Source organism: Zophobas morio, unplaced genomic scaffold, assembly GCF_036711695.1.
Source record: "Zophobas morio isolate AGI-343-1 ecotype UQ-CSIRO unplaced genomic scaffold, CSIRO_AGI_Zmor_V1 ptg000006l, whole genome shotgun sequence".
Lineage (NCBI taxonomy): Eukaryota > Metazoa > Arthropoda > Insecta > Coleoptera > Tenebrionidae > Zophobas > Zophobas morio.
This window is the reverse complement of record NW_026972111.1, coordinates 16,662,608-16,675,040: the sequence shown is the minus strand read 5'-3', so window position 1 is coordinate 16,675,040 and position 12,433 is coordinate 16,662,608. Positions and strand designations below refer to the sequence as shown.

The 12,433-nt window shown below is 37.1% G+C and overlaps 1 protein-coding gene and 1 long non-coding RNA gene across 5 annotated transcripts in view; one reads left to right on the top strand and one right to left on the bottom strand.

Annotated features, from left to right (window-relative positions):
- Positions 1-12,433, bottom strand: part of LOC135123727 (titin-like) — a 31,553-nt gene that overhangs the window by 10,038 nt on the left and 9,082 nt on the right. For all 4 annotated transcript variants that reach the window (XM_064048591.1, XM_064048587.1, XM_064048588.1 and 1 more), the window contains exons 3-7: positions 4,808-12,384; positions 4,073-4,760; positions 3,690-4,007; positions 3,367-3,597; positions 1,548-1,708 (exon numbers count right to left, since the gene is read on the bottom strand). In XM_064048591.1, coding sequence (XP_063904661.1) covers positions 1,548-1,708; positions 3,367-3,597; positions 3,690-4,007; positions 4,073-4,760; positions 4,808-12,384 — 8,975 coding nt within the window. The remainder of the gene's footprint in view (positions 1-1,547; positions 1,709-3,366; positions 3,598-3,689; positions 4,008-4,072; positions 4,761-4,807; positions 12,385-12,433) is intronic.
- Positions 1,233-12,433, top strand: part of LOC135123733 (uncharacterized) — a 57,178-nt gene continuing 45,977 nt past the window's right edge. The window contains exon 1 of the long non-coding RNA XR_010279705.1: positions 1,233-1,310. This is a non-coding gene — a long non-coding RNA (uncharacterized LOC135123733). The remainder of the gene's footprint in view (positions 1,311-12,433) is intronic.

Here is a 12,433-nt window from a genome sequence, read left to right as displayed (position 1 = left end):
ACACGAGAACTATTAAATAAATATCAAAAAATAAATTGTCAGACCGTTCCAAATATGGTCACCAAAAATTCTCCTACGACAAAGCCAAGTACAACGGAGGTTCAACGACTTAAAATATTCAAGTTCTAAATATAAAATTCTTTTAAAAATAAAATGATGAAATTAGCACTTATTTTTGCACTGATTAACATAAAAAATGTAGTCAGTTTTCAAATTCAAAAAGCACTGTAATTAGGAACAGAACATTACCAATAATTTAGATCATCAGATTATTTCATTTGGTTCAAAGGTGTAAGAATCCGGAAGAACATTTCACTTGCCATTTTAATTAAATCATTTTAAACAAAAAAAAGTGCAGTATTCAGTGCGGTGGACGGACTTTAGTCCTCCCACCATCTTTTTCCGTCGCTTATCGGGGCATCGTTGAAGACAAAGACGCCGAACGTCCCGACGCTGCGCATGTCTGACTAAAACGTCTTATTGACTCGCCTATTTTGGTTAGAACCACCAACGAACTATTCTGCTGGCGTTCGTCCCGTAGGAAATTCACACATTATTTTCACAAATAAATCATTGCGATACTAGACATGACAAGGTTAAATCTAAGCGCTAATAACGAAAATTGAACGCAAAAAGAGACATTCGCTGGATGGTGAAAATAACAAATAAGCGCATAAATATCTCGCTGCGTGAATCACTAAACAAAGGGTCTGCGTTCTAACTTTAAGGGTATTTTTGGAGGTTGTGCGCAATTATTCTAAATTGGTATTACTTCCTACAACTTTCTCTGTACTCGAAATAGATTGGACTAAATCGGGTTTTATGGGTTCTTGTACGCGCTACTACGCGCCCTGTTTCAAGTTCAGATTTATTTCTCCAGAAAAGTATTGAAAGTGTTAGGAAAATGCCGGCGAAAACAGCGACGTGCTCGTTGCATCGTGATGACTATAAATATTTGACTAATTATAGTACACAATATAAACATTTTTACAGTACATTTGCTAAATGATCTGAATTTATACTTGTCGTTAAAAAAAATTGTAAACTGACAAGCAATAATTTGCTTACCTAATGATTTTTCGGAAAACTTTGACTTGTTAATCCTTTGGTTTTCAAAATTTGTAAGCTGTGTGCTCAGACGCTCACTGCACTAAAATTCAAGAGCCACTGAGGGCCAACACCGAGAATCTGAACAAGCGTCGTCGTGTTTTGACGTCATTCCTCCAAAATTAGTTGCGGCGCGTCTTTAATTTGCATTAGAGGACCACATAAGTCGGCAACCTTACGATAGGTGCGTTTGTACGAAACAGGTAAAGTCTCACCGTTGTTCTTTTTTTATCCCCAGATCTTCCCCTTTTTTTTTGTTCTCGATTTTGCTTTTTTCTCTCATGATCGCACTTTTTCTTTTTGTTTTTCAGCAAGTTGAGTTTTTCAAAAAAACTCAGGTTGCTGAAAAACAACCTCAAAAATAGAGCTGCGGTGACACTTCACCTTTTTCATTTACGCTATAACATAACTGAGATTTAAATCTACTAGAAAAAACTTACTGTGATTGTTGTTGTGACTTTTGTGCTTCGTTTAGCGTTCGATGTCGTTGTAGATGCTTTAACATTCGATTCGATGCCCGATAGAATCACTTGGGCACCAAGGAACTTGTTGAGGAGGCCTCTTGCTTCTACATCTTCCGCGCTATCACCTTCGCGAATATCTAAAATTTGAGGAACGAATTTATGACAATGAGTTGTCTTTTTGAGGTTGTTTAACGTGTTTGCGATATTTTTAGAACGGAGAGCTTTGCTCGTTACGAACAAAGACATATTTTCCACAATTTTATGTTTTGTGTTTGGTATACCAAACAGCCTGCAAAACGTACCTATAGAGATAATACACGTGCGTTTATAGGTTAAAAAAGTGGTTTCCCTTTATTTTCGTGTTAAAATAAATCTTAATGATGAATACATAAAAACAAAATAAAAATTTACAAATAAACAAATTAGCAAATTTGGTGCTGTCATTGTGGACCGTGATCGTGAGAGGACATAGCATGTCCTGTACGCTGAACCAACTATTTTGGACATGGTTGAGAAAAAGCCTCAAGCAGCGTCAGAAGATTAGGACACCGGGTACTGGCTAGATGTTTCGCCATTTATTGTTTGGCCAACTCCAAACGAACAAGGCCTTCGAGCCTACCATGTTCGACGGGTTCAAGCCTTTAAACCAGAACACCTACCCCGAAGAGTAAGATTTTGTTAGTCGTTAGTTAAACAGAATAGAGGTAAACCACATTTTGTAGAAAAAATCTCTAGAGATGAAGCAACTTTTATGCGAGACAGGGTTTTCAATGTCTATAATACGCATATCACGTCGGATCAAAACTCCAATGCGATTCATGAGACATATTTTCAAAACCCATTTAGCGTTAATGTATTGGACAGGACTGATTTTTTTTATTTGTTTGATTTTTCCGTTCTGGAGTTAGATGTTAGACAAATTCAAAGTTTCATATTTTTATTTACGTTATTTGAAAAAAAAAAAGGTTTTTTTACGTTTGCCACTCTGAGTTTTATTGGACTAACAAAAGATTTTGCTATTTACACAAGATATAAAAAATTCTTTTCATAGATATCCGGAAAACCTACTAAATTAACTCCTAAAGGCTTTCTGGATTGTTTCCGGAAGTTGTACGGTTGTAGGTGACCATTATAAAACTTTAAGTTTTTGTCTCCCTTATATATTGTTTCCACAAAGTCATTTGAATTTGATCCACTATTTTCTCAATTTCTGTTTAGTTTGAGTACCACAATGGACTTATATCACTACTCTTCTTATGTTAAATTTTGCAATAATTCGTCAAGAGACCTGACAATTTTTTAGCATTTTACTTGTCATTATCATTGCCACCGGGATTTTTGTGGCTTCATAGTGGCTAAAATTTCGAAAAGTACATTAAGTACAGTGGTGGAAATTTAAAGTCGGGCACCAAGCTGACATTTTCACCAATTTTGGTAAACGCGGCCTTTATTACCCATTTTACCTTCATGATCTCCACGGTGATTTTGTATTCAATCAAATTACAAATTTGACGTTAAGAAAATTCTGGTTTCCTAGGACTCTAAAACAATAATAAAGTCATATTTACAGTCGTCAAAAAGTTCTGCCCGACCCTAAATTTCCCCCACTGTACTTATACGCCTTCCAATTTATCCGTGGCGTCAAAAAAGTCTGAATTAGGGGTGATTATCCCTACATTAATTTTAATAATCTTAGGCTCACTGAACTAATCAAATTTTTTGTACATGTATTTAAAAAATTATTATATTATAAATCACTGTAAGGGTTGCACATTAATATGATATTTTACATCACCTTCTGTTTTCATTCGGCTTATAACATCTTGTACTCCAGTAACTTTGCTGCGGTTCGTTAAGAATGTTTCTCCTGAAACAGTTCGGGTTGTGGAGGTTTTAACATTTGTAGTTCTTTCTGTAGATCCTTCGCGACTATCACCACTACTTGCAGAGTCCTTGAAGCTAGAAGTGCGCAAGATCAATCCTGCCTTAGGATAGGATGACTGCCTTTCATTCTTCGAGGTCTCAACTAAATATAACACATAACATAATTCATTAAAATAAACAAGTATTATTTTGAAAGCAATTAAGTATTTGTGCTGAAAGTGAAACAATATTTACCAGCGTTATCAATGAATTTTTGCGATAGTGCTTTAACTGACCCTCGTCTGCTAAATTTAGAACTCTTAGTTTCAACTTCATCTTCTATTTTTTCGCAAATTTCTTTTTTCTTTTTAGAACTTGTTAAACTGCTTAGTGAAGGGGTATCTTTGTAGCCAAATTTCTGTGTTGTAGTTACACTTGTAACTCCTTTAGTGTTTACATTTTCGTTTCGTCCCAAATCTCTGGGGTCGCTCGAATATTTCGTTACGCTTATCTCACCAATGGGCTCTTGTCCGTTTTCGGAATAGTATTGGCTCCTTATCACCGTTCCTTGAACTAAACATCGTTACAGCGCATTTATTAAAGTAAAAGTAACCTCAGTACGTTCGAGTAATACATACCTTTAGTTGTGTCAGTTTTAGTCGGAACTCTTAAAGCTTTCAACCCAAACAAAGGACTACCATTCTCATCTGTAGGCCCTACTCCGTAACTTGACGTAATACTATCTGTCGGTCTCATTTCTTTAACAGGACTAGATCTACTTTTCTTAGAAGTTGCTGTGGTAGTTGTTTTTGTAGTGGTAACTGTACTGTCGGTAACTTTTCTTAAATTTCTTTGCTTAACCCACTCTGGTGTGGTATCCTCAGTTGTCGTCTTAGAAGTTGGAGTAACTTTCTTTAGTTGTGTTTGGAATGTTTTAGTAACTTTCGTTTCAGATTTATCAGGCGTTCTGTCGGTGGTGGATTTTCTTTCAGGACTTTGTCTGATTGGGTGGGTACGTTTAAGATCTGGACTCTGGCTTCGTCGTACTAATTTAACTAATTTAGTTTCGGGACTTTGACTTCTCCTTGATATTTTTGTATACTCAGAAGAACTTCTGCGTTCGTTGTAAGTGTATGCAGAAGAGTGGTATTCGGACGTTCTTTCAGTACGCTCTCTTGACTGTTCAGTAATTCTTACGGGACTTTTTACTCTCGTCGTAATTGTTTTAGTTACTTGATCTAATTTACCCTCAGAAATCAGTTTCTTAACTACACGTATTTGAGTTCTAATTTTCCTTCGTATATCATAACCAACAACTTTTTCCAACTGAAACACAAAAGTTAGTTTTAAAAAAGCAATTTTTTGAAACTTACCAGTTCCTCTAAGTATTCTAAATTGTAAATTTCTTCCACCTCTTCTTCTGTGATTTCTACATTCACAACTCTCTTCGTAGTCGTTGTACTGCCTATTTGCCTTCCTGAGTCAGTTCTCTTCAAAGTAACTCCAAATTTCGTGTGACGGACGTCTTTATTCTCTTCTTCTTTATTTATAGTTTGCTTTTTATTCAACTGATGGATGTTGTCGCGATGTGGACTATTTGGTCTCAAACTTCTATCTAACGGTCGCATATAACCAGGAAGATCCCCTTCGGGAGTCATTGATCGTCTACTATCTATTTCGTAAATTTTTTCTGGGGACTTAGGCCTTGGTCGTGCTTTTTCTAGAAGCAATTTTGTCGATTTTAAAGTCTTTTCGTCATCTTCATGTTCATAATCTAATCTTCTGGAGGTTTCAGTTTTGATTTTTCTTCCTTCGAAAACTGATGGTCGACTTAATATATCTCGTTGTTTGAGAATAGATTGATCTTTGTCGACATTTTCAAATAAAGCTTTAGCTCTCTTAACACTGTCAGTGCTTCTTAACCGACCCGTAGGGCTTAGTACTGATTTTGGTTCTTCTTGACTTGGTCTTCTTGTCGATTTTGGCGTAGAATCAGGGATTTTCGGTGAACTATCTCTCCGAGGATATTTACCGTGTTCTATGTCAGTTGTGGCAGAGGGATACTGGTTACTGGGCCTTCGTGTGGGTGTTGTTTCTTTTGAAGATCTCCTACGTTGAGGTTCTTCGGTTTCATGTGGTTTTTGTGCCGTGGGCTTTACATCAATTTTAGATAAAGATATAGTTTTCTTTGAATCAGTTGTTAATTTTTCTGCAGTGTTTATAAATTTCGAAACTTTATCAGAGACGCTCAACAAACATTCGTCCTCTTTAATCGTTTCATCTACATCATCGAAAGTAGGTCTTTCTACTTTAGGAGCTGGTCCCTTTTGTGTTGTAATGACTTTTTCAGCAGTCGTAATGAAGTGAGCAACTTTATTAGATACGTTTACGTCGTCTTCTGGGTAATATTGACATTTGGGACTTTTAGGCCTTTGAGGAACATCCTGTGCGGCTGTTAACTGTTCCGCAGTTGTTATGAACTTATTTACTTTTTCGGAAACGCTCAAGAGACATTCGTCTGACTCTAAATCTTTTGTTACTTCTAATTTGGGTCGTTCCACTTTAGGAGCGGGACTTTGCTTACGTCTGGCAGTTTTATCGGTTGTAGTTGAAAATTTGTTTATTTTCTTGTCGATGTTTGTAAGAGTGATGTCTGTTTCAAAAACTTGGTTTGATTCAGATGTGTCGACGATTTCTGTAATTCTACTGAATTCCGTAACATCTTCGTTTTCTAATATGGGTAAATCTGAAAGCTTTTTGGGTTTACGTTTAAGACTGGAATCATCTGGTTCTGCGATTTGATCAGGATACCTGGGAGCGCTTTCATCGTCAGAAGATACAGGTAACGGACAAATACGGTCAGGAGTTGGTTCACGAGAAGATTTAGATCTTTGCAAATCTACAATTACCTCTCTATCTGCTGTTGTGTTGTTTATAATAATTGATTTTGTAGTTATACATTTTTCTTGCTTTGTTTTTGGCAAAGTGGGTTCTGGTTGAGGTGTCTTTCTAACTGGAGTTTTCCTATCTGGTTTCTTTTTAATGACTTGATCGGAAGTACCGCGAATAATTTTTTCATGTCTCGTAACTGTTGTAATTTCTTCTTCATTTAAACTGTCATCAAGGGATTCTTCGTCCGAGGAGATGTGTCCGTTTTGTACTTTCGGCTTTTTCTTTAACGGTTTTGTTTGTTTCGAAATCAATGGAGTTCTGGGTGTTGTAGATTTAGATGGGTGTAGTTTACTTGTTGGGCTCATTGTGATGGTGGTAGTAACTACGTGTCTTTTCGGGTTTTTCTGTTCAGTTGTGGTACTTGTACGTTTTGTGTCAGTTTCAGTTACTGTTCTAGAAATCACCTTCTGAGGTCTCCTTTCAATAGTTTTTTTGGTTCTTGGTTCTTCCGGTTTAATATATTGAGGGCGCTTCGTTGGTTCTCTTTTAGGAGTGTCACCATTAATAACAGTTTTAGTAGTCCTCTTATTAACTGTGTCGTCAATTCTGTGTGTTCTGATGTGAACACGATTGTCTTCTTTTGTTCTATTTTCGTTTTCAATATCATAAAGAGTGATTTTGGCCGTAGTCTTCTTAACATCCCTTGCTTTTTCGTCTATAGATTTTTTCACTAATTTGATATCAGTTTTCGAACTGACCGTGTTGATAATTCTTTTATTCGTGGTAGTATTTTTTTCGGTTGAAGGTTTCTTAGTTGATGTTATTTTTGGTGAAGTATTATTTTTAATAATATCTCTTTTTTCATTTTCAATGAACAACTCATCGGTCTTTTTTACGGAATCTTTCTTTACAGTTTTGTTTTGTATTTTATTTCCACTCTCAATAATTTTCTTGTTAAGAATAGTTTGTGATTCTTTTTTGGTTAAATCAGTTCTCTGAATTTCATCATCTCTGCATAATTGACTGATGAATTTCTTTGTCGCTAGTGGTTCGTCAACAGGAACTTTTTGTTCCAAATTTGATACCGTAGTAACGGTAAGTAATTCCTCAACTGTTTGTTCTTCATCTGTAGTAGAGGAAGATTCGGATTCTGTTCTTTGTTTAGGTGTACGTTTTTTCGAGGGTATCACAGGAGTGATGGTTGTTTCTGATTTTTTCTTCGGCTGGGAAATTTCTTTTTTGGTAGGTATTTCTTTTTTAGGTTTTATTTGATCTGGACTACTACCTTCGGGCACTTTTCTAATTTGAGAAGGAAATTCTTTCACTGTACCTTTATCTTTTATTGGTTTTGATTTTTCGGGGTGTTTTTCGAGCGGTATCTTCTCTGGTGATTTTTTTATTTTGGATGAAAAGTCATTGGCCTGTGGTACATCTTTGTTCTGAACGAATTTATGAGAAGGTTGATTCTCGGGCGTACGTTTCGTTGGAGCCTTATCTTTAGGAACTGTCGTTGCTGGTTTTTTTAGTTGCTGATTAGATGGTTTTCTGTATGATGTTGTTGGACTCGGTATTTCATAGATTTCTTGATCTGGAGAGTCTGTTTGAGGTTGTCGTTCTAAAAGTTCTTTTTCAGGAGTAGGTAATGTACAAGGAGGTTCGTGTGTGTAGGGCATTCTGTCATTATCTGCATCTAGTGGTTTTCTGTCCGATGACTTCCTGATTTGTGATGGAAATTCTGCCAACTGCGGACTTGAGCGTGTAGGTTTATCTTTTTCCTGATATGGTTCTAATGTCTGCTTTTCTGGTATACGTTTAATTTGAGAAGGAAATTCAGAAATTTGTGGACCAGACTTTACAGGTTTAACTTTTTCAGGATATGGTTCCAGTGGTTCTTTTTCCGGTGAACGTTTAATCTGAGAAGGAAATTCCGAAGTTTGTGGGGCAGATTTTGTAGGTTTACTTTTTTCAGGGTACGGTTCCAATGGTTCTTTTTCGGGTGAACGTTTAATTTGGGAAGGAAATTCAGCTACTTGTGGAGCAGATTTTACGGGTTTACTTTTTTCAGGATACGGTTCCAATGGCTCTTTTTCGGGTGAACGTTTAATTTGAGAAGGAAATTCGGAAACTTGTGGAGCAGATTTTGTAGGTTTTCGTTGTTCAGGAAAACTTTCTAGAGGTTCGTGTTGAGGTGTTTTCCTAATCTGAGAAGGAAATTCAGCTATTTGTGGAGCAGATTTTACAGGTTTACTTTTTTCAGGATACGGTTCCAATGGTTCTTTTTCGGGTGAACGTTTAATTTGAGAAGGAAATTCAGCTACTTGTGGACCAGATTTTACAGGTTTACTTTTTTCAAGATACGGCTCCAATGGCTCTTTTTCGGGTGAACGTTTAATTTGAGAAGGAAATTCAGAAACTTGTGGACCAGATTTTGCAGGTATACTTTTTTCTGGTAACCTTTCTAAAGATTCTTGTTCGGGTGTTCTTCTGGTTTGAGGAGAAAATTCAGGTATTCGCGAACCAAGTCTGCTAGGTTTAGTTTTTTCAGGATACATTTCTGATGGTTCTTTTTCGGGTGAAGTTTTGATTTGAGAAGGAAATTCATTAATCGTGTAACGATCTATATCAGGTTCATTTTCCTCAGGATAATATCCTCTAGGTTCTTTTTCGGGTGATTTCCTGACCTGTGGTGGACACTCAGATATTTGTGGAGTAGATTTTACGGGACTACTTTTTTTAGGATACGGCTCCAGCGGTTCTTTTTCTGGAGAACGTCTAATTTGAGAAGGAAATTCAGATACTTGTGGACCTGTCTTTTCAGGACTGCTGTTTCTCAAATATGGTTCCACTGGTTCTTTTTCCGGTGTACGTTTAATTTGAGAAGGAAATTCGCTTATTTCTGGACCTTTCTTCTCAGGACTGCTCTTCTTCGGATATGGCTCTAATGGTTCCTTTTCCGGCGAACGTCTAATTTGAGAAGGAAATTCGCATATTTCTGGACCTGTCTTCTCAGGACTGCTCTTTTTCGGATATGGCTCTAATGGTTCTTTTTCCGGCGAACGTCTAATTTGAGAAGGAAATTCGTTTGTTTGAGGACCTGTTTTTTCAGGACTAGCCTTTTTTGGATATGGCTCCAATGGTTCTTTTTTCGGCGAACGTCTAATTTGAGAAGGAAATTCGCATATTTCTGGACCTGTCTTCTCAGGACTGCTCTTTTTCGGGTAAGGTCCTAAGGGTTCTTTTTCTGGCGAACGTCTAATTTGAGAAGGAAATTCGTTTGTTTGTGGAATTGTCTTCACAGGGCTAGTTTTTTTCGGATATGGTTCTAAAGGTTCTTTTTCAGGCGAGCGTCTAATCTGAGAAGGAAACTCGCTAATCTTGGAAGTTTCTTTTATTGGACTAGTCCTTCTAGGGAGTGAATTATCTTTCACAGGATTTTTATTTTCGTAATAAGGTTTCACAGGCTCTTTGTCTGTTGTCCTTTTAGGTTGGGAAGGTATTTCATTAATTTTTGAAGGAATTTTTTTCTCTGGAGATTTTGGTCGTTGATCCGGTGATCTTTTGACTTCTGAGGAGAGTTCAGTGACTTTCTTTTCAGGAGATTTTCTCCTTGGTTGATCTTTGATAGGACTCCCTTTATCGGGCGAGGGTTTTGGTCCAGACATTCTTCTAGTTTCAGTTTTATCTTTTTTCGTTTTGTCGGATTCATTAGTAATTCCTAGAATTTGACGACACCTTTCTTCATAAGTATCCGTTCTTTTAAGGGGTCTATCAGTTTTTGGAGACACTTCCTTGGTAGGTGAAATGGTGCGTAAACTATTAGTACGAGCTACATCTCGGGGAGTAGTTTTCTTCGGAGAAGGATCGGTGAGTGGAGAAGTCGGTGATCTTTCCGTAACTTTTCTTCGAGAAGTGATTTCCAATGTAGAGGGTCTTGATTTGGAAACAACAGTGGTTTCGTTGGTATCCAAATCTGTTATTATGTTTGTATTTCTGATGTATTCAATATCACTGGCAATACTGGTTGGTGATGGACTTCTAGATCGAGTTTTGTATCTGTTTTTTCGTCTAGTCAGAGTACTGCTGTCGATTTCCGTAGTGTTACTTCTTCGAGTTATGGTGTCTGTGTTGGTTTTAGTTTTGTGAGTAACTGTTTCATTACTCGTTGCCTTCCTCGGTGAAGTGCTACGTCTTTCAGGTGATAGTCGTGAAGGATGGCGATTTTTTTCTGGACTGGTACTACTTCTCAGAGAATTGGTACTAGTTCTCAAACTACGACTTGGAGATGAGCATTTACTGACTCTATCAGGGCTTACAGCACGTAGTGACCTAGCAAATGCATCATGTGTAGGACTCACCTCAACACTGATTTTTTTGTTTACAAAATCAGTTCTATATGTTGTTTCATATTGTCCTTCAGTTGGTTTAGGCTTTTGGTCCATTTCGGACTTCCCAGGTTTGATAGGTTGACGTCTTTCTGGTTGTTGATATTTTTCTTCAGGTTTTGGAGCCTTTTCAGGGCTTTCACGCTTTTGTGGTGAAGATGGATGCTTTTCAGGACTTGCAGTTTTTGGTATTTCTCTAACCGGTGTTATCGGTTCCATTTTGTTTTTAGTATCTTGTTGTTCGATAGTGATGAATTTTTCGTTAATTTGATGTTTGTTAACCTCGTTCGTGGATTGTTGGTCCACGAGGCGATTTCTATTATTTTGATCGTTACGAATTTCTCTTGTAACTGTAGTTTTACACGTTTTAATAGTTTTTACATCATCGGTTGTTTCTGCCGGGTGTTTTACATCATACTGATCTTTGCTGACTACAGTTTTGGTTGTAATAATGTTGGAATCATCAACCGTCTGCTTTTGATTTTTGATATTTTTGTCTACTGCTACGCGAAGTGTGGTGGTATTTGAAGTATCTGTAACATACGGTGTCTCAATATTTTTCACAACTGTGGTTTTGGTAGTAACATTTGAATCTCTTGTAATGGTTGGTTCATTTTTTGAGTCGTAGATTTTCTTTATTACTGTAGTAGTTGTTGTAACGTTCGAGTCTTGGGTAACGTTTGGTTCCGAATCATACACCTTTCTCACTACTGTAGTCGTAGTCTTAACGTCTGAATCTTGAGAAGTTATTGGTTCTTGTTTAGAGTCGTAAACTTTTCTGATTATAGTGGATTTTGTCGTTTGGAAATCATCCTGCGACTTGTTACTTTTATCATAAACAGCTGTAGAACGTGAAACATTGTCTACGGAATCTACCTGTTGACTTTTAACTGTTCTGCTACTGGTGCTGGTGGTTGCTGGTTGTAACCCTTGGTCTTCTGAATCGTATATATAACGTGTAACAGTTGTAGTGGTCGTGTTCGACGGTTGTTCTGTAATATAATGAGTAGTTCTTCTATCATTTTGGTTAATTTTTGATTCGGTAGCTTGGGATGATCTAACAACAGAAGAAGATGATCTTTGCTCAGAAGTGTTGTATTGGTTGCTTTTAGTTGATTGCGTTGTGTTGCCACCTCGTATTTCGTACCTAGTAGTGGTTACTGTGGAACCATCAGGCAACGTTCTTGTTTCTCGAGTTACCTTAGTTTTACCTTCAACATAGTTTGGGTGGTTTTTCAATTCAGCTGGTATATTACTAGTGTAAGTTTTTCGAGAGACTAAATATTCATCGTTTTGGTCTCGTGTGATCGCTGCAGTTGGTACTCTGTGGCTGTCAATAACATCACCACTAGTCGAACGCTGCTCAGTGACATATTTTGAAGAGGATGACGTTTTTGTTGAAGAGCTTTTAAATGAAGAATTTTCGTCGCCACCACTAGCTTCCTGTTTGATAAAAGTATTGGAAGATGCGCCAACTGCTTTAGTAAAATTTTTATCATCACCGTCTCGAAATACCGACGCTTGTTGTTCATTTCTAGCCGCATAATCGATTTGGCCACCGTCTATTTTATCAGTACCCGACGTTGTTGCAATTTTAGACGTAGAAAATGTTTTTCCATCATCACTCTTTTTGTTTGATGAAACGACAGTCCAGCCTTGGTTACCTAGTCCCTTACCTAGCATCAATAAAATCTAGTAATTAAAATTAATAAATAAATATGAGAA